Below are 21896 nucleotides of genomic sequence, written 5' to 3'. Positions count from 1 at the left end.
GTGTTAGGCATTAGATTTAGAACTATATTACACTGAATCCAACAACTTGAAATCCCCGCATTTATTCTTTTAGTATCCGATGCCAAAATGATGGCTAAAAAAGATAACACCTCGCACTTTTCTTCGATCTCTCACTCTTTTTCTCTTCATTTTTTCTTTGGGCTTCTCTCTGATACAGTGTAACCGAAGAGTATTGGAGAAATCTAAAAATCTTGGAGTTTGATTTGTTGGAGTAAACAGGGGAAAGGGGAAGAGAGGTACTGAGGAGATGAAGAACGAAGTTCTGCAGGTGGTGGGAGGAAACAAGAATTGTCAAAATCCAAATGTGAAAACGGAGCAAGGGCCTGAAACTCAGACTCAACATCCTTCTGCCTTTCATGTCTCTGGGCCTCAAAATGTTCCTTCCATCAACTGGAGGGACCTCATCAGCTCTAGTTGGTCAGTGCCCAATTCCTCATTTTTCACTCTCATGATGTGTGTGTGCGTTTGTCTCTGCGTTTTGTTGATGAAAACTGGTTTCTTGATGTTGTTCCATAAAATATATAACAACCTGTGTGAAAGTGCACACAGCGGAACCATTTTGTGTTTAATACGTGGTTTTGTGAGATTGAGAGATGAGAAGTGAAGTAAGAAGAACACCAGAGCTTCAGTGTATTGCAGAATTGGTTTTCAAAGTTACAATTGAGAAGAAGACCTCTTCTTCTTTTATAGATAGTGAACACAACGGCTATTAACTAACTCGCGTTTCTTACTAATAGAAACGCTATAACGAGAAAGGATAAACAAGAAAAGGAACACGACTAAAAGAGAAAACATTACAACTTAAAGAAATGTATTCCTAAAACTAAATGCGAGATTGAAAGGCTAAAAATGCGAGACTAAAGCTTCTATCTCCTTCCTTCTTTCTTCTGCTCTGTTTATCAGCAGCTGCATTGATCCATTTGTGCTGGACATAGCTTTCAACACTCCCTCCTCAAGTCGAACTCGTCAAGATATTGACAAGGTTCAACTTGGACATCAGGTACATAAATCTTGGTCCTGTCAAAATTTTAGTAAAGAGATCTGCAGGTTGATCCTTTGAAGCAATATGTTTTGGTGCCATGAAACCTTCTTTATACTTATCCCGTATAAGATGACAATCAATTTCAATGTGTTTAGTTCTTTCATGGAAGACTGGGTTAGCAGTGATATATATTGCTGCCTGGTTATCACAATAAAAGGGAATAGGTGTCTGCACATTAATCTTTAAATCTTTGAGCAAGCTGTGAATCCATATGAGTTCACAGGTGGTAGAACTCATGCTTTTGTATTCTGCCTCTGCTGTAGACCGTGAAACCGTAGTTTGCTTCTTGGTTTTCCAAGATATCAAGCTTCCCTCTAGAAATATGCAATAACCTGTGAGAGATTTCCTTGTTTCTTTGCAAGTGGCCCAGTCTGCATCACAATATGCTTCTAAAGTGAAATTATTATCAGAGTTGAAGTGTAGGCCTCTGTAGGATGTCCCTTTTAGATATCTCACTATGCAGCTTCCCAATGATCTTGGCAAGGGAATTGCATAAACTGTCTCAATTGCTGTGTGGCATGACAGATATCTGGCCTTGTGAAGCCAAGATAAAGAAGTCTACCTAATAGCCTTCTGTAAGGTTCAGAGTTGCTTAGTTGTTGTCCTGAGGCAGCCTTGAGCTGTAGACCGGCTAGTAAGGGGGTATTAGTGGCCTTGCATTGTGTGAGGCCTGCATCAGCTATAATGTCCCTCACATACTTATCTTGAGTGATGATCATTCCTTCATTGGACCTGCCAATTTCTAAACCAAGAAAAAATCTAGCCTTTCCCAGATTCTTAATTGTGAAAAGATTATGTAACTTAGTTTTAAAACCAGCTATGGTATGTTCACAAGGGCCTGCAATCAATACATCATCAACATAAACAAGTAAACAAAAGAAACCAGCATCAGTAAGGATAGTGAATAAGCAATGATCAGCCTTAGATTGAGTAAAGCCTATCTTTTCCAACTGTTTTGTGAACTCTAAGTTCCATTGCCTAGAGGCTTGCTTAAGGCCATATAGGGATCTTTTTAGCTTACAGATATGTCCAGTAGGGACAATATATCCTTCAGGAGGTTTCATGTAAATATCCTCGTCAATAAACCCATGCAAGAAAGCATTATTAATATCTAATTGATGTAGAAACCAGTTTTGTTTACAAACAACAACAAGAAAAGTTCTAATGGTTACAGCCTTTGCAATAGGAGAAAAACTATCATTGTAATCAATACCTTCGATTTGGTTATAACCTTTTGCTATAAGTCTAGCTTTATATCTATCCATACTACCATCAGGTTTTAACTTTAATTTATATACCCATTTACTACCTATAGCCTTTTTGCCAGCAGGGAGTTCAGTGATATCCCAAGTATCATTATCCTCTAGGGGTTTTATCTCTAAATTAATGGCCTCTACCCATTCTTTATCCTTCATAGCCTCACTGTAGTTCTTAGGTTCATTAGGCATATTTATAACAGCATTCATGCACATATCCATGTTGTTCTGAAGTTTAACAGTGAGAATATCATTGTCTTCTTTATTGCAAGCACAAACATAATCCTGTAATTTAGCAGGTTTGACAATATGTCTTCTTGACCTTCTCAGATACATGTCATCAGGTATATGTTCTTGTTGATTATTAACAGGAGTATGTTCTTCTATAATTTCAGGAATGGGTTGCATATGAGTGTCTTGCTCATCTTGATCCTCTATTATACTAGTGACTGGTTGGTTATAAGTCTGAACATCAGAATTAATGGGATCAGTGCATTCATCAGCAAAAGGAAAAATGTTTTCTTTATAAACAACATCTCTTGAAGTGAAGATGACTTTCTTATTAACATCATAAACTCTGTAGCCCTTCTGATTATTGGCATAACCTAAGAAAATGCACTTAATAGCTCTACTATCAAATTTAGATTTATGAGGTAAAGTGTTAGTAGCAAAACATAAACAACCAAAAGTTCTAAAAGGGGAGTAAGCAACAAGCTTTTTCATTAAAATCTCATAAGGTGTTTTCCATTTTAGGACTGGTGTGGGAATCCTGTTTATGATATAAGTGGAGGTTAATATAGCTTCAGACTAGAACATTCTAGGTAGATTAGCCTGGAACAAAAGGGATCTAGCAACTTCTAATAGGTGCTTATGTTTCCTTTCAACAATGCCATTTTGTTGTGGTGTATATGTACATGTGGTTTGATGAATTATTCCTACTTCTTTAAATTTTTTTTGGCATTGTTCATTTAAAAATTCTAAACCATTATTAGTCCTTATCTTTTTAATTTTCTTGTCAAATTGAGTCCATACCATTTTATGAAATTCCTTTATCAAGTTAAAAGTCTGTGATTTCTATTGCATCAAGAAGGTCCATGTGCATCTACTATGATCATCAACTATGGTTAACATGTACATACAGTTGGAAAGGGAATATTCATTGTTAGGTCCCCATAAATCAGCATGAACAAGATCAAAACAAGAAGTGGAATATGAATTGCTGATAGTAAAAGGTAATCTATGCTGTTTAGCCTAAGGACAAACTTCACAGGTAGAGTTTTTGTTTGTATTTTTATCAGTTAAACCTATGTTAATCAACACATCATGAGATAAGTGGCCTAATCTCTTATGCCATGTATCTGGTTCTATCTTAGCAACTATAAAACCAGTATATCTGAAATCTGCAAGCACATCTTCTATGAATCTTTTGTCAAAGGACTTAGTCTTGATGATATAGAGATTTTCTGCTAAGCATGCTATCCCAATGACCTCTCTAGTCCTGTGGTCTTTCATAATACAGTGACATTTAGAAAAATTGAACCTCATAGATGTATAATTGCACAGTTTACTGACAGATAGGAGATTAAATTTCAGATCAGGCACATGCAGTGTGTTTTCTAGCAGCAGTTTTTCAGTGAGTCTCACATTTCCAGAGTGCTTGATCAAGTGTTTGCTACCGTCTTCTAGATGTATGTAAGTGTTCTGAATATGTGGTTTAGCAAGATTAAATAGGGCTGATTATTACACATATGTGTTGTTGCACCACTATCGACAATCCAAACATCAGATTTTCTGATATTTAAGAGATTATGTTCAAGACTTTTACCTGAAAATTCATACCTGTCTGCATGTATACTTCCAGATCCTTGTGATTTCAATTCCTCAAAAAGTTTTTGGAACTCTGACCTTATTAGATTGGACATGGTTCTTTCATCAACATTGTTGTTGGTTATTTCATTTTCAGTGTTCATGGCTACTGCAGATTTGTTGGGAATTACTTGGTTGTTCTTCTTTTGCTCTTGGAAAGGTTTGTACCAGTCTCGATATCCAATGATTTCAAGCATCCTTCTCTTTGATGTCCAGTTTTCCCACAATGTTTGCAGACCAAGGATTTCTTGTCCACCATATTCTTTCTTTTCTGGAAGTTTCTTGAGTTGTCTTGTTTCCTAAAGACTTGCATCGCCATATTTGGAGTCGTCTGTGATTGTCCAAAATTCACCTCCCTCTGCTTTTCTACATTGAGCACCATTGAGTAAGCTTTGTTGATGTCTGGTCTTGGTTCCATCACCAGAATTTGACTCCTTACATCGTCATATGCCTCATTCAATCCCATGAGGAATTGAATGAGTTGGTCGTTTTCTTTAATTCTTGCAGATTCTTTTGATGATCCACAGGTGCAGTTACCACAGGTACAGCTAGGTGTTGGTGTGATACAAGAAAGTTCATCCCATAATTTCATAATCTTGGAGAAGTATGCAGACAAGGACATCGTCCCTTGAATGACACCACCTAATTCCTTCTTGAGTTGATACTCCATTGGCCCATTACTTTGGTCATATCTGTTTTCCAGTTCTTTCCACAATGCTCTTGATGTGTTCGTGTACATGAAACAGTCTGCTATTTCTCTCTTAATGGAATTCAGTATCCATGAGACCACCATGGAATCCGTTCTTATCCACTGCTCAAATTCTTTTGCATTCTTTTCTGGTTTTTGGTTTTCTCCATTGATGAAAGGAGAGTTTCATCTTTGCTGTGAGTGCCAATTTTATGGAGCGGCTCCATGAAAGAAAATTCGTTCCATCAAATAGTGTAGTCACTAGGCTAATTCCTGGATTATCTCCTGGTTGCAGCTTCAAGACATCTGAATCTTCAGTCATTCTTGAAGTAGATGCAATTCTTGATTATCAAGAACTGGTAGCAGATGAACTCCTTTGACAAAAGATATCAGAGACCATCAAATGATGGCTCTGATACCATGTGAAAGTGCGCACAGCGGAACCATTTTGTGTTTAATACGTAGTTTTGTGAGTTTGAGAGATGAGAAGTGAAGTAAGAAGAACAGCAGAGCTTCGGTGTATTGCAGAATTGGTTTTCAAAGTTACAATTGAGAAGAAGACCTCTTCTTCTTTTATAGATAGTGAACATTGCAGAATTGGTTTTCAAAGTTACAATTGAGAAGAAGACCTCTTCTTCTTTTATAGATAGTGAACACAATGGCTATTAACTAACTCGCGTTTCTTACTAATAGAAACGCTATAACGAGAAAGCATAAACAAGAAAAGGAACATGACTAAAATAGAAAACATTACAACTTAAAGAAACGTATTCCTAAAACTAAATGCGAGATTGAAAGGCTAAAAATGCGAGACTGAAGCTTCTATCTCCTTCCTTCTTTCTTCTACTCTGTTTATCAATAGCTGCATTGATCTATTTGTGCTGGACATAGCTTTCAACAACCTGTTGTATCAAGGAATTTCCTAAGGTATTGGCAAGCTTGTCAGGGGGCAATGAAGGTCTTTGGAGTAGATATGCAAATGATCTCTAGAGAATAGAGCTGTCCTGCAAGAGAACAGCGCGTTAGGGCCAAGCCGAAAGTGATACCGGAGATGGCTATCCGACGCTCAAGTCAGTCGGTATTCAAAATTATGTACAGAGAGTATGTGAGCGTTAAAGTGACCGAACTTCTATTTGGTGGTGTAGAGCCATAGTTATATGTATCGGTGGACTGTACGATTTCATGTACACCCTTAGATCGTTTTTTAATCCAACGAGGTGTAATGAGCCATACATTTCCATGGGATAATGACAAGAAGTGGTCCAGGGGACCAAGACTGTGCACTCTAAAAAGTGCCTGCTCACTACTTGTACTATTCTGACATTCTTTTTTCAGTGTACAAAGGTCTCAGGAGACCTTCAGGTGTCATTTATTTTCTGGGTGCTCAAGGTCTGTCAACCTTGAGATTTTACAAGGTCTATGAAGTATTGTGAAGGTGTCCAGTAGGGTGTAAAAATATCCCCACATCAGAAGTCCCCTCCACTTACCAAGTTTATTTGTAGTATGGTTGAATAATCGGAGATGTGACACCTTCAATCTCCACTCTTCCAGTTCCGTTCCTTCAATGTACATCTCTATAGATGATAGTGGTAGTTTTTCAAATTTTGAATAAGTCACTTTTTGCAGGATGTCTGGACCGTGTCGCCCTATCATATTCTAACAGGTATCACTGGCTTATTCCATTTTTTGCAGGGGTGCACCCAATAGGAAGTGAAGCAACTTTTTGAGTTATCGCGCCCATTTTCGCGGCTTAAATATCAATTCTTAGTCGCAAAGTAACCCTTTCGTCTTCTAAAACTTCTCTTATTTGCGGGAACTCCCTGCTAAACATCTTTGTTGATCCTTCTTATAATAATTTCTGCGCCCTTCATCAATTTAATCTTAGTATTGGTGAGAAAGGTCTCTTCTATCTCACTAATAATAGAGGGTTCATGCTGATAACCCAAAATAAGATTTCTCATACTGATTGGAAAAAACATTTTTTCCTCATTCGCTCTCCCCCTAAAGCGGCTCCTCATCTGGATCCTTGACTATTGCTAAGGAAGAGGATAATTTTATGTCGGTCTCTGTTAAAATGTACTTGTCGATAAAAAAATAATTGGAAGCCCAAGAGCGTCAACTAGAATAAATGAGGACGACCTGGTGGGCCACAAAGGATTCTTCCTTTGATCCTGAGAATCCTGGGGCCATCTTTCGCTCTAATTGGAAAGTGCGGGAGATTTCTTCAGTTCTAAGTTCAGTGGCTGGTGGTGTTTCCTCTGACCTCTACCGCTTGGCCTTCTGCCTCTAGACCAAATGAAACTCGCTATAAGTTTGGTCCCTCAAATGGAATCTCATGGTGCCAAGCACCTTACTAGTGTAAAGATCTTTCCTGACTTCTGTATTTTATTCATCTCAATTTTGCCTTTTTATGACTTCTAGAATGTTGCATTTAGGTGAATCAAATTCTTGACAGCTTGTCTCTCCAAGTTGCCAATTTCAACAAGCAAACCGCTCAATCAAAAAAGACGACAAAATCTGCACTAGCTCGAGTTCAAGAGTTGTAGGAGAAATATGAGTCGGTTAGTGATAAAGAACAGAGTTATAGGAGGTCTGTAACCCCTGATAAATAAGAATATAAGAGCTAGCTGAAGTTTCTGATGGAGGTGAAAGATGAAGCACAAACAAAGGTGATTGATCTTCAGCTTCAGTACAATATACTCCTCAATTCGCGACAGAGAGATTGTGAAGTGTATCGCTTGCAAGGTATTGACCAGGATAAGGAGTTATTCTATAGAAGTGACGAATATAAAGAGGTGGTTGCTAATACCAAGATTCAAAGTGCTCGTGCCTTCATGAAGTCTCCAGTATTTAATTCCATTGTGGATTCCAAAATGTTCGAAGAACTGCTCAACATGTGGGACAAACTTATACACCAAACCCGATTCTTGGGTGTCTATAATGATGATTTTGATGTAAGTCTTCGAGGCCCTTCTAAGGATGAGAAATGTGAGTTGTACCCGGAAGGTAAGGCCTTTTGAAGTGGAAATCCCTTGGACGTTGAATTCTATGCCTGATTGCCTCGTTTTCCACTTGATATTATGGAAGAAGAGGCCAAGATCTGCCTTCTTGTTGAATCTACCCAGAAGCAACCTTCTCTCACTCCCGAAAAGACTATTAATCCAGAATGCATCCCATCTGTATCCTACCCAAGTGATGTCCTGACTGTTGATACCCAGAAATCCTCCCCTACTGAAGTAGCAGTTCATGATTTGGAGGTGAGTTATGAAGTGAAGTCTGATCTTGGTTTAGATTGTCTGCCTTATGTGAGTAAAATGCCAATGTTAAAGAATATCCTGCCTCTTCTGACATGTAATTACATTTGAAATGGGCAAGTGTTCCCTTGAATGCTTTGGAATAGTAACTTGTAACTTTGTCAAATGTTGAGAATATTTCCTGAATACTAGCTATGCTATATGTTTTTGTTAAGACATTTATCATGGGATCATGTTATGTTTATATATGTGTGATGCAAAATCCACAATTGGCATTGAAGCTTTTCTGATATACCTTCAATGTTTTGAATTTTCTTCATTTCGCTCTGATTGTTGCAAAATGGGGTTGTATGATGATAATTTTAAAAGGTTAGAGGTCTTTTTCAAACCTTTTCATTTTTCAGATATTGCCTTTTTCAGAAATTATATTTTACAGACTTGAAGAAAATGAGGGTCTTTTTCAGACTTAAACAATTGCAGGCCTTTTTCAAACCTTTGTCTTTTTCAAACTTAAAGAAATTAAAGTCTTTTTCAGACTTTGTCTTTTTTATACTTTAATGAATTGGAGGTTTCTTTTCAGACTTAAAGAATTAGAGGTCTGTAGGATAGTTCGACATTGGAAGAAAGGTAGCTCGATCACATCTCTTTATTTAGCAAAAGTTTCTAAGCATACACTTAGGCGGTATGGTCTATTTTTGGCTATCTTCACAATCTTAAAAGGTCCTTCCCAGTTCAGGTACAGTTTCCCAACATGTTTGGAGGCTTGACATCTTTCCAATACTAAGTCTCCGACTTGGAAGACTCTTGGCTTCACCCTTTTGTTATAAATCTTTTTAGTTTGCTTCTTGTATTTGAGAATCTTTGTATAAGCTAGTTCCCTTTTTTCTGGCAGCAATATCAAATCTGTCTCTTGCTACTCTGTGTTTTTTGCCTGGTCATACATTTGCACTATTATTGATTCCATTTCAATTTCTGCTAGAATCATTGCTTCTAAACCACATATCAAACAGAAAGGTGTTTCTCCCATGGCATTTCTTGCGTTGGTGCATATTCCTCTGCCAATTTCTTTTGAGACCTTCTGGGCGAGTTTTCAAGTGTTGCAGTATAGTTTTATTCACAACCCCCACTTGATCGTTCGCCTGCATGTTGGATATTGAGGTGAAGTTTTGTTGTATTTTTATCTCACGAAACTAGTCTTGCATATTCTTTTCTTGAAGCTGATGCCATTATCAGATATTAGCACTCTTTGTATTCCAAGTCTGCACATTATGTTCTTCAAAAGAAACTTCATCACCTCATTTTCATTAATCTTTGCAATAGCCTCCGCTTCAACACATTTAGTGAAGTGCTCCGCTGCTACAATGATAAACTTTCGTTGTCCAATGGCTGGGGGAAAGGGTCCTAAGATATGAATCCCCCACTTATCAAAAGGATATGTGATTGGAATACTTAATTGATTTACTGGACGTGTATGAGGTACATTGGAGTGGTATTGACAGCTCTTGCATCCTCTTGAGAATAATTACGATATCTTAAAATTCGAGCACTCGATTCTTACCAAATTTAAATACATATAAGACTGTGTCCATTACAGTCTTATATGTTTGAGATGCTTTCATATATGTCTGTGTATATTTCGTTTTCTTCCTTTTCATTGCTCTAAGAAAATTCTTCTGAAATGGGTTTAAATAGCTGAAAATCTCTGATTCGTTCAATTTCTAGTATTCTCATAACTAGTGTCTATTCATGTGATGCATGGCATAATAAACAGGAAGGATGGGAATTACAAAAGAATCGTAATGGCCTGCTTCGTACAAGCAGTTTACTTGCTTGAACTTGACAGACAAGAAAACAGAACCAACCAAACTGCTCTTGCTCCTCAGTGGTGGATACCCTTTAAGTACAAATTGGTGGAGACCCTGATAGACGAAAGAGATGGATCAATATTTGGGGCGATATTCGAATGGGACCGTGCTGCAGCTTTGATAGACTTTGTGCCCGTCAGACCTAGTGGTGCACCAAAGGCTGTTTTGGCTTTCAGGGGGACATTGCTTAAAACTCCAACAATAAGACGGGATATTGAGGATGATCTCCGGTTCCTAGCCTGGGAAAGCTTGAAGGGATCAGTCAGATTTAGCTCAGGTCTGAAGGCACTGAGATCAATTTCTGACAAGTATGGAAGCAGCAAAATTTGCATTGCCGGCCATTCATTGGGAGCCAGCTTTGCTCACCAAGTCGGGAGAGCATTAGCCGAAGATGGAACATACGTGGAAGCACATTTATTCAATCCACCATCAGTTTCACTATCTTCCGGTCTTAAAAACATGGGGGAGAAAGTCGGCGATATATGGAAGAGGTTTAGGAGCAGGCTTCCTTCAACTGCTGAGACGACTCCGGGATTGAAACAGTGGGTACCTCATCTATACATAAACAATAGCGACTATATTTGTTGCTATTATACAGATGCAAACCAAGCAGAAGAGCTCAAAGTTGAGAAAGCGAACGCAAAATCAACCAATACACCATGCGCTACTGACAAGCTCTATGTGTTGTCGAAGGGGAAGCAGAAGTTTCTTGAGGCACACGGTTTACAGCAATGGTGGTCTGACGACTTGGAATTGCAAATGGCGCTCAACAATAGTAAGCTGATCAGCAAGCAGCTCAAGTCCTTGTATACCCTCCCGCCCACAGAACAATCACCGAGCAAGGGTTGATGATGACCACAAATCTGGAGCTATTGTTGTTTTCTTTTCAGTTTCTTGAAGTTGCAAGGGACAGTAAACCAAATAACAAAACCATGTTTTTGGTGTTGGTAAGATTCATTCTCCCAGGATTAATCTTATTTTTCCCTTGTTAAGATGTACTTTTAATGTCTAAAACTGTAATATTTGTGTATGAATAAGGAAGCAAAACAGTGGAGCTGTGATGAAACCCATCCATACTCCCCACAAGAACAGCAGCCACAAGCAGAGGAATAAAAGGCAGAATACTTCAGACTCTGTTTTATTTTTTTCTTTTCCTTCAGTTAGCTAAGTCGTGTTTTACAGTAGCACTTTCATCTATCCGTTAAGTATATTGACAACTAAGTGGTTGTTATTGTTAGTTGGGTCTTCTTGTATATAAGAGGCATTTTTCCTTCCTTGAATATACATATACAGAACTTCTCTTCTGTAAAACCAGCTGCAAGATCAGTTTTCCATTTTGATTTTACTTCTTGATTCCTTTCTCAACATGGCACCAGAGCAGGCGTAACAAAACACTCTGCCGCTTCTGCATTCTGTTTGTACCTTACTCCACACACCACATCTTCATTTCTTGAATCAAGAATCAACACAAGAAATGACAGACAAAGAAGAAAAGGAAGAGAGAATTTCCACTGATGTAGGCATTCAAGAAAATGATAATCGTAGCATTTCTTTGGTATCTGCACCATTGAACGGGAACAATTACTTGTCTTGGGCAAGATCTATCAAGATAGCCCTTGGAGCAAGAAGAAAATTGGGTTACATTGATGGCACACAAACAAAACCAATGGAAGATAAAGAAGCCATTGAGCAATGGCAGAAAAATGATTACATGGTAGTCTCTTGGATATTGAATTCAATATCAAAAGAGATTGCAGAATCAGCAAGGGACTTGTGGGTTGAACTCGAGATGCGGTTTGGTGAAAGCAATGGTCCACTCCTGTACCAAATCCAAAGGGAAATTGCATCCATCTCACAGAAAAATTCCACTGTTGCTGCATATTTTACAAAACTCAAGAGGCTATGGGATGAATTGGGATCTTTAGACCCCCTACCTGTGTGCACTTGTGGAGCGAGCAAAAGAATGTCAGAAAGAAACGCTTCCTACCAATTGATTCAATTTCTCATGGGCCTCAATGACGTCTATGATCATACCAAGAACCAGATATTAATCATGGATCCTTTGCCTTCCGCTGCAAAAGCATACTCCATGGTGCACCGAGTTGAAAGACAAAGACAAGTTAATTCTGAATTTGCTGAAGTAGAAAAAGAAGGAGTTATGGCGGTCCAAATTTCTGAGACAAAACCACAAAGCAACATGAGGACAAATTTCAAGAAAGGACCTGCAGTTGATAAAAGGCAACTCCAATGTGATCACTGCAAAAAGAAGGGACATTTAAAGGAGGGATGTTTCGAACTTGTGGGGTACCCTGATTGGTACAAGAACATGACTGATCAGAGGAAAATTGGCAGCAGACCTGTGAATACAAGGATGAATAACCCAAGAATGAATCAACAAGCTAACAGTTTGCAGACAACCATGAATAATGAACCTGACACTAATTTTTCAAAAATGATCAGGAGAGAAATGCTCAAGATCATGCAAGACCAAAATAACAGCCAGATGAGTTCGAACTTTTCTGATTTCCAAGGTTATGCAGGTAACACTCTTGTCACCTCTGAATTATGGATCATTGACAGTGGGGCATCAGAGCCCTTATGTTTCAAGCTAGCATGCCTTTAAAATTTTGGACTGAGGCTTTACTAATGGCTACATTTCTAGTTAATAGGTTGCCTACTCAAGTCTTGAACTGGAAAACACCCTATGAGTTACTTTACAACCACAAACCTTCTTATGATCATATAAAAGTTTTTGGATGCCTTTGCTTTATCACTAATACCTCACCCTCTAAAAGAAAGTTTGAACCTAGAGCTTTGAAGTGTGTTTTCTTAGGATATGTCCATGGCATAAAAGGATATAAAGTAATGGAACTTAGCACAGGGAATATCCATATTAGTAGAGACATAATGTTCTATGAAAACATTTTTCCCTTTAAAACCTCCAAAGATGATGATAGTGACATAGTTTGTCCTTTGCCTGTCATTGATCAAATAGATGAGAGTGAAACCAGCAATAAACCTTTAGCTAATGATGTTATAGAACCTGAGGCTGATACTCACATACCTAGGAGATCCAACAGACCTACCAGCAAACCTAGCTGGATGAATGACTATGAGTGCTACAACTCTGAAAATTCTAATAATTTGCATATGTCACATGTACACTCTTGTTTTGTGGAGAATCTGTCAAGTATACAGGAGCCAAAGGACTTCAAACAAGCTCAGGAGCAGGCTAACTGGAGAAAGGCTATGCAGGAAGAAATCAATGCACTTGAAAGAAACAGAACTTGGAAGATTACAGATTTGCCTTCTGACAAAAGAGCCATTGGATGCAAATGGCTGTATAAGGTAAAACTTAATCCTAATGGCACTGTCGAAAGGTATAAAGCACGGTTAGTTGCTAAAGGGTACAGCCAAGTTGAAGGGGAGGATTACAATGACTGTTTTGCACCTGTTGCAAAAGCAGTCACTGTAAGGCTCTTCTTAGCTGTGGCTGTGGGAAAGAAATGGCCTATCCATCACCTTGATGTTAATAATGCCTTCTTGCATGGCACTCTTGATGAGGATATATATATGGAGCCTCCTCAAGGCTATAAAATTCCACACGGCAAGGTCTGTAAATTGGAAAAGTCCCTATATGGCTTAAAACAAGCATCTAGAAAGTGGAATGAAGAATTCACTAACAAGATAAGAGAATTTGGTTTTGAACAATGTAGTCATGATCATTGCTTGTTTATAAAAGGAACTGACACTAGCCTCATTGCATTACTGATTTATGTTGATGATATACTAATCACTGCTGCCTCTGAAAGCTCCATAATCACTGTTAAAGATTACTTAGATGACCTTTTTACAGTTAAGCACTTGGGAAATGCTAAATATTTCCTAGGACTTGAGTTAGCACGATCCACTGAAGGTTTAGTGGTAACCCAACGCAAGTATACTCAAGATATTCTCAAGGATGTTGGGCTCAACAATGGCAGGCATGTTGCCACTCCATTGCCTCCTGGACTGAAGCTCACAGTTGACACAGGGGCTGCTCTCACTGACCCTTCCAGGTATAGAAGACTGGTTGGCAGATTGCTGTACTTGAGTTTCACCAGGCCAGACCTGTGCTACGCTGTACAACAACTAAGCCAACACCTTCAACATCCTTGTGAGAAGCATTGGGAGGCAGCAATTCATGTTGTCAGATATTTGAAAGGCACCATCTCAACAGGTTTGTATTTTCCCTCAACTACTGATTTTTCACTCAAAGTTTTTTGTGATGCAGATTGGGCCGCATGCCAAGAGACAAGAAGGTCCTTATCAGGGTTCTGTATTTTTGTGGGAGAGACTCCCATATCCTGGAAAACCAAGAAACAGACCACGGTGGCCAGATCGTCCGCAGAAGCCGAGTACCGAAGTATGGCTGCTACCACCTGTGAAGTCACATGGCTGGTGTACCTTCTGAAGAACTTCGGTGTTAATGTCAAGACTCCCATTCCATTCTACTGCGACAATAAAGCCGCACTTCACATAACTGCAAATCCAGTCTTCCATGAGAGGACGAAGCACCTGGAAATAGACTGCCATGTGGTGCGTAACAAGTTCAAGGAAGGGTTGATCCAACCAACTTATGTGGTGTCTAGACAACAAATTGCAGACGCCTTTACAAAATTATTGTCTTGCAACTCGTTCCTCCATTTGCGGTCCAAGCTATCCTTGGTCACCCTCAACCCAAGTCTATCTTGCGGGGGGGGTGATGAAACCCATCCATACTCCCCACAAGAACAGCAGCCACAAGCAGAGGAATAAAAGGCAGAATACTTCAGACTCTGTTTTATTTTTTTTCTTTCTTTTCCTTCAGTTAGCTAAGTCGTGTTTTACAGCAGCACTTTCTTATTTTTTTCTTTTCCTTCAGTTAGCTAAGTCGTGTTTTACAGTAGCACTTTCATCTATCCGTTAAGTATATTGACAACTAAGTGGTTGTTATTGTTAGTTGGGTCTTCTTGTATATAAGAGGCATTTTTCCTTCCTTGAATATACATATACAGAACTTCTCTTCTGTAAAACCAGCTGCAAGATCAGTTTTCCATTTTGATTTTACTTCTTGATTCCTTTCTCAACAAGCTGCTCCAAATTGAAGCTGAGCTGAATTAATACGAGTTTCCATACATTGTTAAGGTTTGAGTTTGTATGGACGAGAAAGGTCAAAAAAAAAAGTTCTAAGCTCAATTCTTAAATATTTTTTTATATGATCAACAAAGGAGAGGCGCAAAATCCAAAAAATACATTTTTCGTCTGGATTAAAAGCAATTTTCGTCCCCTAACTTCAGGCCATTCTCGCTTTAGTCTCCTAAGTTACTAGAGTTCTATTTTGATCCCGTAAAACTGAAAAAATCTTAATTTTGGTACAAATTTGATCGAAAAGTTGAGTTACTCGCTGAAAAAAGTCACATGCCAGGCATGTGAGTTTTTAAATTGGGGCTTACATTGTGATTGGCTGAAAATAAAAGGCTTAAAGGCAATTTTCGTCCCCCAACTTCAGGTCATTCTCGTTTTAGTCCCGTAACTTCAAGTCATTCTCGTTTTAGTCCCCTAACTTCAGGCTATATCTTCACCATATCATCTTTTTCAACTAATCACAATGCAAGCCCCAATTTAAAAAGTCACATGCCTGGCATGTGACTTTTTCCGGCGAGTGACTCAACTTTCAAACCAAATTTGTACCAAAATTGAGATTTATCAAGTTTTACAGGACCAAAATAGAACCCTAGTAACTTAGGAGACTAAAACGAGAATGACCTAAAGTTAGGGGAAGAAAATTGCCTTTAAGCCTTTTTCGTCTTGTAACTATGCTATGGTGGTAATTTTGATCTTCTCCTATTTCAATTTGCAATTGAGGATGTAAAAGTAGTATATTTGATCCATTTTTTGCAATAAAATGTCAATTTTATTGGAAAAGATACATGCTTGACACGTGAAAATTTAATTTTTTTTACGATATTGACATTTTCAATAGAAATTGAATCAAATGTACTTTTTACTTTTTCTAAATTATTGCTTGCCATTAAAAAAAATTTAAAATCGAAGTTAATAAAGCGATGAACTAGTATTATTTGAAATAAATCGATTACAATCATATATGTCAAATACCTATATTTAATAAAGACAACTATAACAATTATATTCCGATCAACAATATTAGATAAAATATATTTAAATGACACTTACTATTGCAGTAGAAAGATAATATTTATAATACAGTCGAACAATATTCCATACATTGATTGGTTCCAATTCATAACCTCTAAAATTATGAGGGCTTAACTTTGTTAGTTGAATTAGAATAGGTTTTCATCAACGAACTATTATGGTGATCCAATCAACAAATAATTTCGGCCGATTTCACTTCTTAAAACGGCATCTTTTATCATATTTTAGCGTTACATGTTTTGTTATTTTTTTTTTAGTGAAGACAACAAACTATTATAACAATCATTATTATTAAGTATCAATATTTAATAAAAATTAATATTATAACAATTATATACTATTTTATCAACTTCAAATGATTATATCTAATCAATATTTACTACTAAAGTAGAACTACACCTAATATTACAGTAGAAACATCTTATACGTTAGTAGGGTTCGAATCCATGACCTTAGAATTATGAAGCTTCAACTTTGCCAACGAAATTAGGTCTCATCGGCCGATATTACTGATAAGACACATTTAACGCTTTTATGCATGTCGATTTTGAGTATTTTGAAAGGATTTTATCGCATAGATCTTGGAATTATATCATTTGAATGATGGAGTTGTTATGACAAGCTTCGATGAAATAAAGGCAAAATAGTGCAATTGAACTCAAAAGGTGATCAAGAGAAGGAAGGACAAATGAACACTCAATAACATAGAGGGGCTATAATACTATTTTATTTTTCATAAGGGGCTGTTTGTCTATTTTACATAAATAGGTTACAATTTAATTGAATAAAAATATAAAATTATAACACGAGAAAAGATGGAGGCAAACATGCATTGATCTTACAAATTTTCTGAAAATGGTAAGTAAAAATTGACAAAAATGGAAACAGAAAACGACTCCACTGGGGATCGAACCCAGAATCTCTGGTTCCGTAGACCAGCGCCTTATCCATTGGGCCATGGAGTCAACTTATAACACAATGTCGGCTTAATATTATTCAAGGTGGGGGCGGCCGTTTGATTACTGGCGTTTATGGCATGATTAGAGGTATAATGAAGAGGGATTTGGACTTGATGAAGCAGTAGGGTAAAAGAAAATTGTAAATTTAAAATAAGTCAGCAAATATTAGGAATAATTATATTTTTATGTTCTGAGATTTTGTGTCATTACATATAAATTCTCAATAGTGTGAAAAATTACATCTAATACCCATAAAATTTGCTTCCGTCTAACAAATAGGTCCAACATTAGCCAAAATTTATTGATATTAATAAAAAAGTTGAAGAAAAATTGATATTACCTTCGATTGACTTATTGTAGGTCAAATAATTTTTTTTGACTAAATTATCCTTATAACATTTAAGATAAATCAATAAGTAAATCGAGGTAAAATATGGATTCTTAACCAGTTTTCTTATTAATATCAACAAATTTGGTGAATTTTGTTTAACAGAGATATTTATTTGTTAGATAAAAGCAAACCTCATAAATACTAAATGCAATTTTTCTCATCACAATAGATAGATGTATAATTACACCAAATATGAGCCCTAATCGTCAACTGACTAGAAACAACCTTTTACTCCTTTGTCATCAACTCACTGCAATGTTGCTCAGCAGCTTTTTTGGGGGTCTTCTTTTTCATGTACAATGTTGCCTGTGCTAATATTTCAATTCAGGTGCTCTTCAAGATCTGATCTATTTTGTCGAAAAATAGTTAGTTTGATTTTGAAAGGACATCTAACTATAGAAAATTCGAGTACCAGGACTTGTAGGTTGTCCAGGCCCCTCGTTTCCATTGAACGTATTGCACGAACTATTATCTGTTTTCAATGGAGCATCAGAAGTCGGTCTCTGCAAAGGGCAACCACTAGGGAGCGACAAAGATCTTCATCTAGTGTAGGATTGTAGTACATAGTCACCATCATGGGCGGAGAACTTTGGGGTATATATAAAGGGTAAATGTTGGGAAGTTATCCACCAATGATGAGTCCAAATATAAACCCTAGCTAAATTATTACAAAGAATTACAGTCCAAAAATTACAAAAATGTTAATGGAAACTATAATTACAGATATCCAAACAAAATATACAGATCTAGAACAACAGTAAAATATAAATAGAAACAGAATAAATGATTTTGGCTCAGGGAGCCAGATCCGGTAGAGATAGCTCACAGCCACCAAGGTCGGCAACCACAACAACGGTTTCTTGAACCAAAAACAACCACAAACGCTCAATTACTCAAACAGCCACCAAGGACGGTCACATAGACAGAAAACACCCACTAAGAAACTTCGTCCACAAAGGACTATATAGAAAGATTTCCACTTAGGAATTTAATTCACGAAAAACTATTTTATTAAAGAAAGAGACAGAATATTAGTTTTTCTAATTCGGTTATTGTCATCAGAAAAATCACTAGAGTATTTATAAAGGGAAGCCATTGATTTTATATATATAGAGAGAGAGAGAGAGAGGAACAATTGGTGGAGGAGAAACGACGTTTTGGGAGGAGAGAGGAGGGGGTGTTGGTTTGCTCAAGAGAGAAGGGTGAGGGAGACGAGGAGATGAGAGACAACTATTAGGGTTACATTTCTTTTATTTTGTAGAGGGTCAGAGAGAGAAATATCAAGGGAAAAGTGGGTTAGGTAATGGGCTGGGTAGGTGAAAGTGGGCTGAGCCAATAAGAATGGTTGAAGGCATGAAGAAATTAGGCAGCCATCCAAGGTGTGGGCTTAGGGTGTTGTAGGCTAGGGCCTACCAATTTTTGTCCTAGGCCATAATGTTTCAACATTCTCTACCTTGGACTAGGACCCAAAAGAGGGAACCTAGTCCAAGGCCGGATCTAGCATTCATCATTTTCAGAACTCCTTGATTATACCTGCAAAACGAAAAGAAACTTGTACAGATATAGGTTAGAGAAAGAACACTAAGCAGTATTAATAAACCATAGATACTTCTCTAGAGAATTCTTCAGTAATTTCATTATTTTCTTTATTCTTGTCATCTCTCTTGGGCTTTTTACAATTTATAATAAAATGCCCCTTTCTCCACAATTATAAAATCTTTTATCCCAAGATTTTTCATTCCTATTTCTAGACTTTGACCTATTATGATTTCTATTCCGATATTTATTTTCAGAATATCTATACTTGGTTCTTCTACTAACATAATTCACTTCATTTTGGACCTGATTAACAATATTAGTTTAAGGTCCATTTTTTTACTTTTTAAGCCACTAATTACAATATCTAAATTTATATTATCCCCATATTTTATAGCAGCTTTTAGCCTTTTACATCACCATAAGTTTTAGGACTAGTATTCAATAAAACAATAGGAGAATAATCATCTATGTTCTTATCTCCAGTTAGTTTAATGTCCTGAATTAGTTTTCTAAAATCATCCAAATTTTCTCATTATTTTTAGACAAATCTAGTTTGTATTTGAAAAAATTTTCAAGCAAAAATAATTTACTAGGTAAAGAAGTTTCAGTTACAATTCTTCTAACTTATTCCATAAATCTTTTACAGTTTTCTACTTTCCAAACTTTCTTAGAACTATATCAGAAAGACTTAAATTTATTGAAGAGTATGCAAATTCATTGTTTTCTATCTTCTTTTTTGCAGAAAAATTTTCGGGGTATTTGCCACCAATAGCTTTGAAGATCTTTTGTTGAATTAAAATACCTTTCATCTTTTGTTGCAAAATAGAAAAATCAGATTTTCCATCAAATGATTGAAAATTATAACAAGCCATCTCAATACAGAAATAACAGCAACAAATGTAGTAAAATATGAGGCAGAAGAATAACATTGAGACAGAATGTGCACTAATACAGAATAATATCATCAAAATAAAAATCAACAGAATAATATCGACAAAAGGCAATAATAACAACAGATTTTAAGGGTGAACCTTAGCTAAATTTTAACCAGATACCAGACAGCCTCAGGGACTCGACCAGGTGAAGGATTAGCAAAGGTTTGGTCTTGTTTTAGGAATAATCACAAAGCAATAATAGACTAAGCAGCACTAAGCAGAAAATAACACACTAAGCAAAAATATTCTAAGTACTTGTGAAAACACAACAAAGCAGATTAAATGAGATTCACTAAGCAGTGCGTTTTATGCACTAAGTACTGAATAACTCAGTGGATAATACAGAACTAAAAAATATTAGATATTTAAGAAAAAATATCAATCACTAAGTTATTTTTTGCACTAAGTAATGTTTCGCACAAAGCAATTAATATTAGCTTTTAAGCACTAAGTAGAAACAAAATGCACTAAGCGATATCAAATTATGCACACAGCGGGTCTCACACAGCAATTATCATAAAATCAAAAAATCAGGCCTATGTTTGGTTTTATGATTTGCACACCTGCACTAGGTGTGCAATTGTAACTTAATTTTTTTAATTACTTTTTTTATTATTTTTTATTCTTCTATATTTTTCTTGTTTTTGTCTTTTTTTTTTCCTCTCTCTCTTCTGTCTTTTCTGTCTGCAGCTTTCTTCTCTTTCTTTTCTTTCTTCTTTCTCTTTCTTCTTTCTTCTCTCTTTCTTTTTCTTCTTTTCTCTTTTTTCTTCTCTTTCCTCTTCTTTCATTTTTGTATTATATGTATTATAATTATTATTTAAAATGTAAAAAGAATTCCTTAATAAAAAGAAATTACTTAACATAAATATATATATATATATATATTATATTTCACTAACAAATAAAAAACTATATACATATACACATATATTACTAAATATATATATTCAAAGATATGATTTGACAATGAACAGTAACTCATGTGTCCCAAATTCTAACATCAAACCTACACCACTTATTTTACACTATTTTATATTATATCAAAACACAAACCCAAACATATCATCTATCTCAAAACACATACTTACTTATCTCTATTTTTCTCACTCTATCTCCAAAACACCAAAACAAAAATATTCAAAATATTAATCCAAACATAATACAGATTTTCAGAATAATAATCCAACACAGCTATTTTTTGCATAGAGCGAACTCAATATATATCGTAGAAATAATTTTTAGAAAAATACATTTTAGAAAATCCGCAGTCTTTTTTCCCCCAGAAAATAAGTAGTAAGCTAAAATCGCACAAACTGAAAATATGAAGAGGTTATTTTGCAGGAAAAAAAATATATAGATGAGGATGATCTTACCGATGTTGGAGACAGAACCCGAAAGCTCTAATACCACTATTGGGAATTTATCCACCAGTGATGAGCCCAAATCATAAACCCCAACTCAACTACTACAAAAAATGGCTCTGATACCACTATTGAAAATTTATCCACCAGTGATGAGCCCAAATCATAAACCTTAACTCAACTACTACAAAGCATGATGGATTGTGAAGAAACCACTTTAATATTATAGTCCAAAAACTATAAGAATATTGACAGGAACTATAATTATAGATATTTAAACAACATATACAGATCTAGAACAATAATAAAATATAAATAAAAACAAAATAAATGATTTTGGCTCAAGCAGCCAGATTCGATGGGTATAGTCCACAGCCATCAAAGTCTGCAACCACAACACCGATTGTTTGAACCCAAAACAGCCACCAAGGCTCAGTTACTCAAGTCACATAAATAAAAAACACCCCACTAAGAAACTTCGTTCACAAAGGAACACACAGAAAGATTCCACTTAGGAACTT

The 21896-nt window shown here is 36.4% G+C and overlaps 1 protein-coding gene and 1 non-coding gene across 5 annotated transcripts; one reads left to right on the top strand and one right to left on the bottom strand.

Annotated features, from left to right (window-relative positions):
• LOC105176856 (GDSL esterase/lipase At4g10955-like) lies at positions 102-11301 on the top strand. 4 transcript variants are annotated; one of them, XR_849005.2, is made up of 3 exons: positions 102-438; positions 9899-10939; positions 11031-11301. XR_849005.2 is itself a non-coding variant. In XM_020698744.1 (3 exons), exon 3 carries the CDS (start codon positions 9927-9929, stop codon positions 10839-10841), a length of 915 nt encoding a protein of 304 aa, XP_020554403.1. In that variant the 5' UTR covers positions 300-438; positions 928-1021; positions 9899-9926; the 3' UTR covers positions 10842-11044. The 4 variants fall into 4 exon arrangements, 3 of the variants coding, with proteins under 3 accessions (XP_011098093.1, XP_020554403.1, XP_011098095.1); XM_020698744.1 differs by adding an exon at positions 928-1021 and having other exon boundaries at positions 300-438; positions 9899-11044; XM_011099793.2 differs by adding an exon at positions 925-1021 and having other exon boundaries at positions 300-438; positions 9899-11044.
• TRNAR-ACG lies at positions 17083-17155 on the bottom strand. Its single transcript has one exon. It is a non-coding gene; the product is annotated as a tRNA-Arg (tRNA).

This window comes from Sesamum indicum, linkage group LG14, assembly GCF_000512975.1.
Source record: "Sesamum indicum cultivar Zhongzhi No. 13 linkage group LG14, S_indicum_v1.0, whole genome shotgun sequence".
Taxonomy (NCBI): domain Eukaryota; kingdom Viridiplantae; phylum Streptophyta; class Magnoliopsida; order Lamiales; family Pedaliaceae; genus Sesamum; species Sesamum indicum.
Note: the sequence above shows the minus strand (reverse complement) of the source record. Positions and strands in the feature narration are given on the sequence as shown.

What these genes read in the sequence shown, in the direction of transcription:
- LOC105176856 (XM_011099791.2), top strand. Translation starts at nt 269, where the DNA reads ATGAAGAACGAAGTTCTGCAGGTGGTGGGAGGAAACAAGAATTGTCAA. An exon ending in GACCTCATCAGCTCTAGTTG is followed by an intron (nt 439 to 9,898) that starts GTCAGTGCCCAA and finishes CATAATAAACAG; the next exon opens with GAAGGATGGGAATTACAAAA.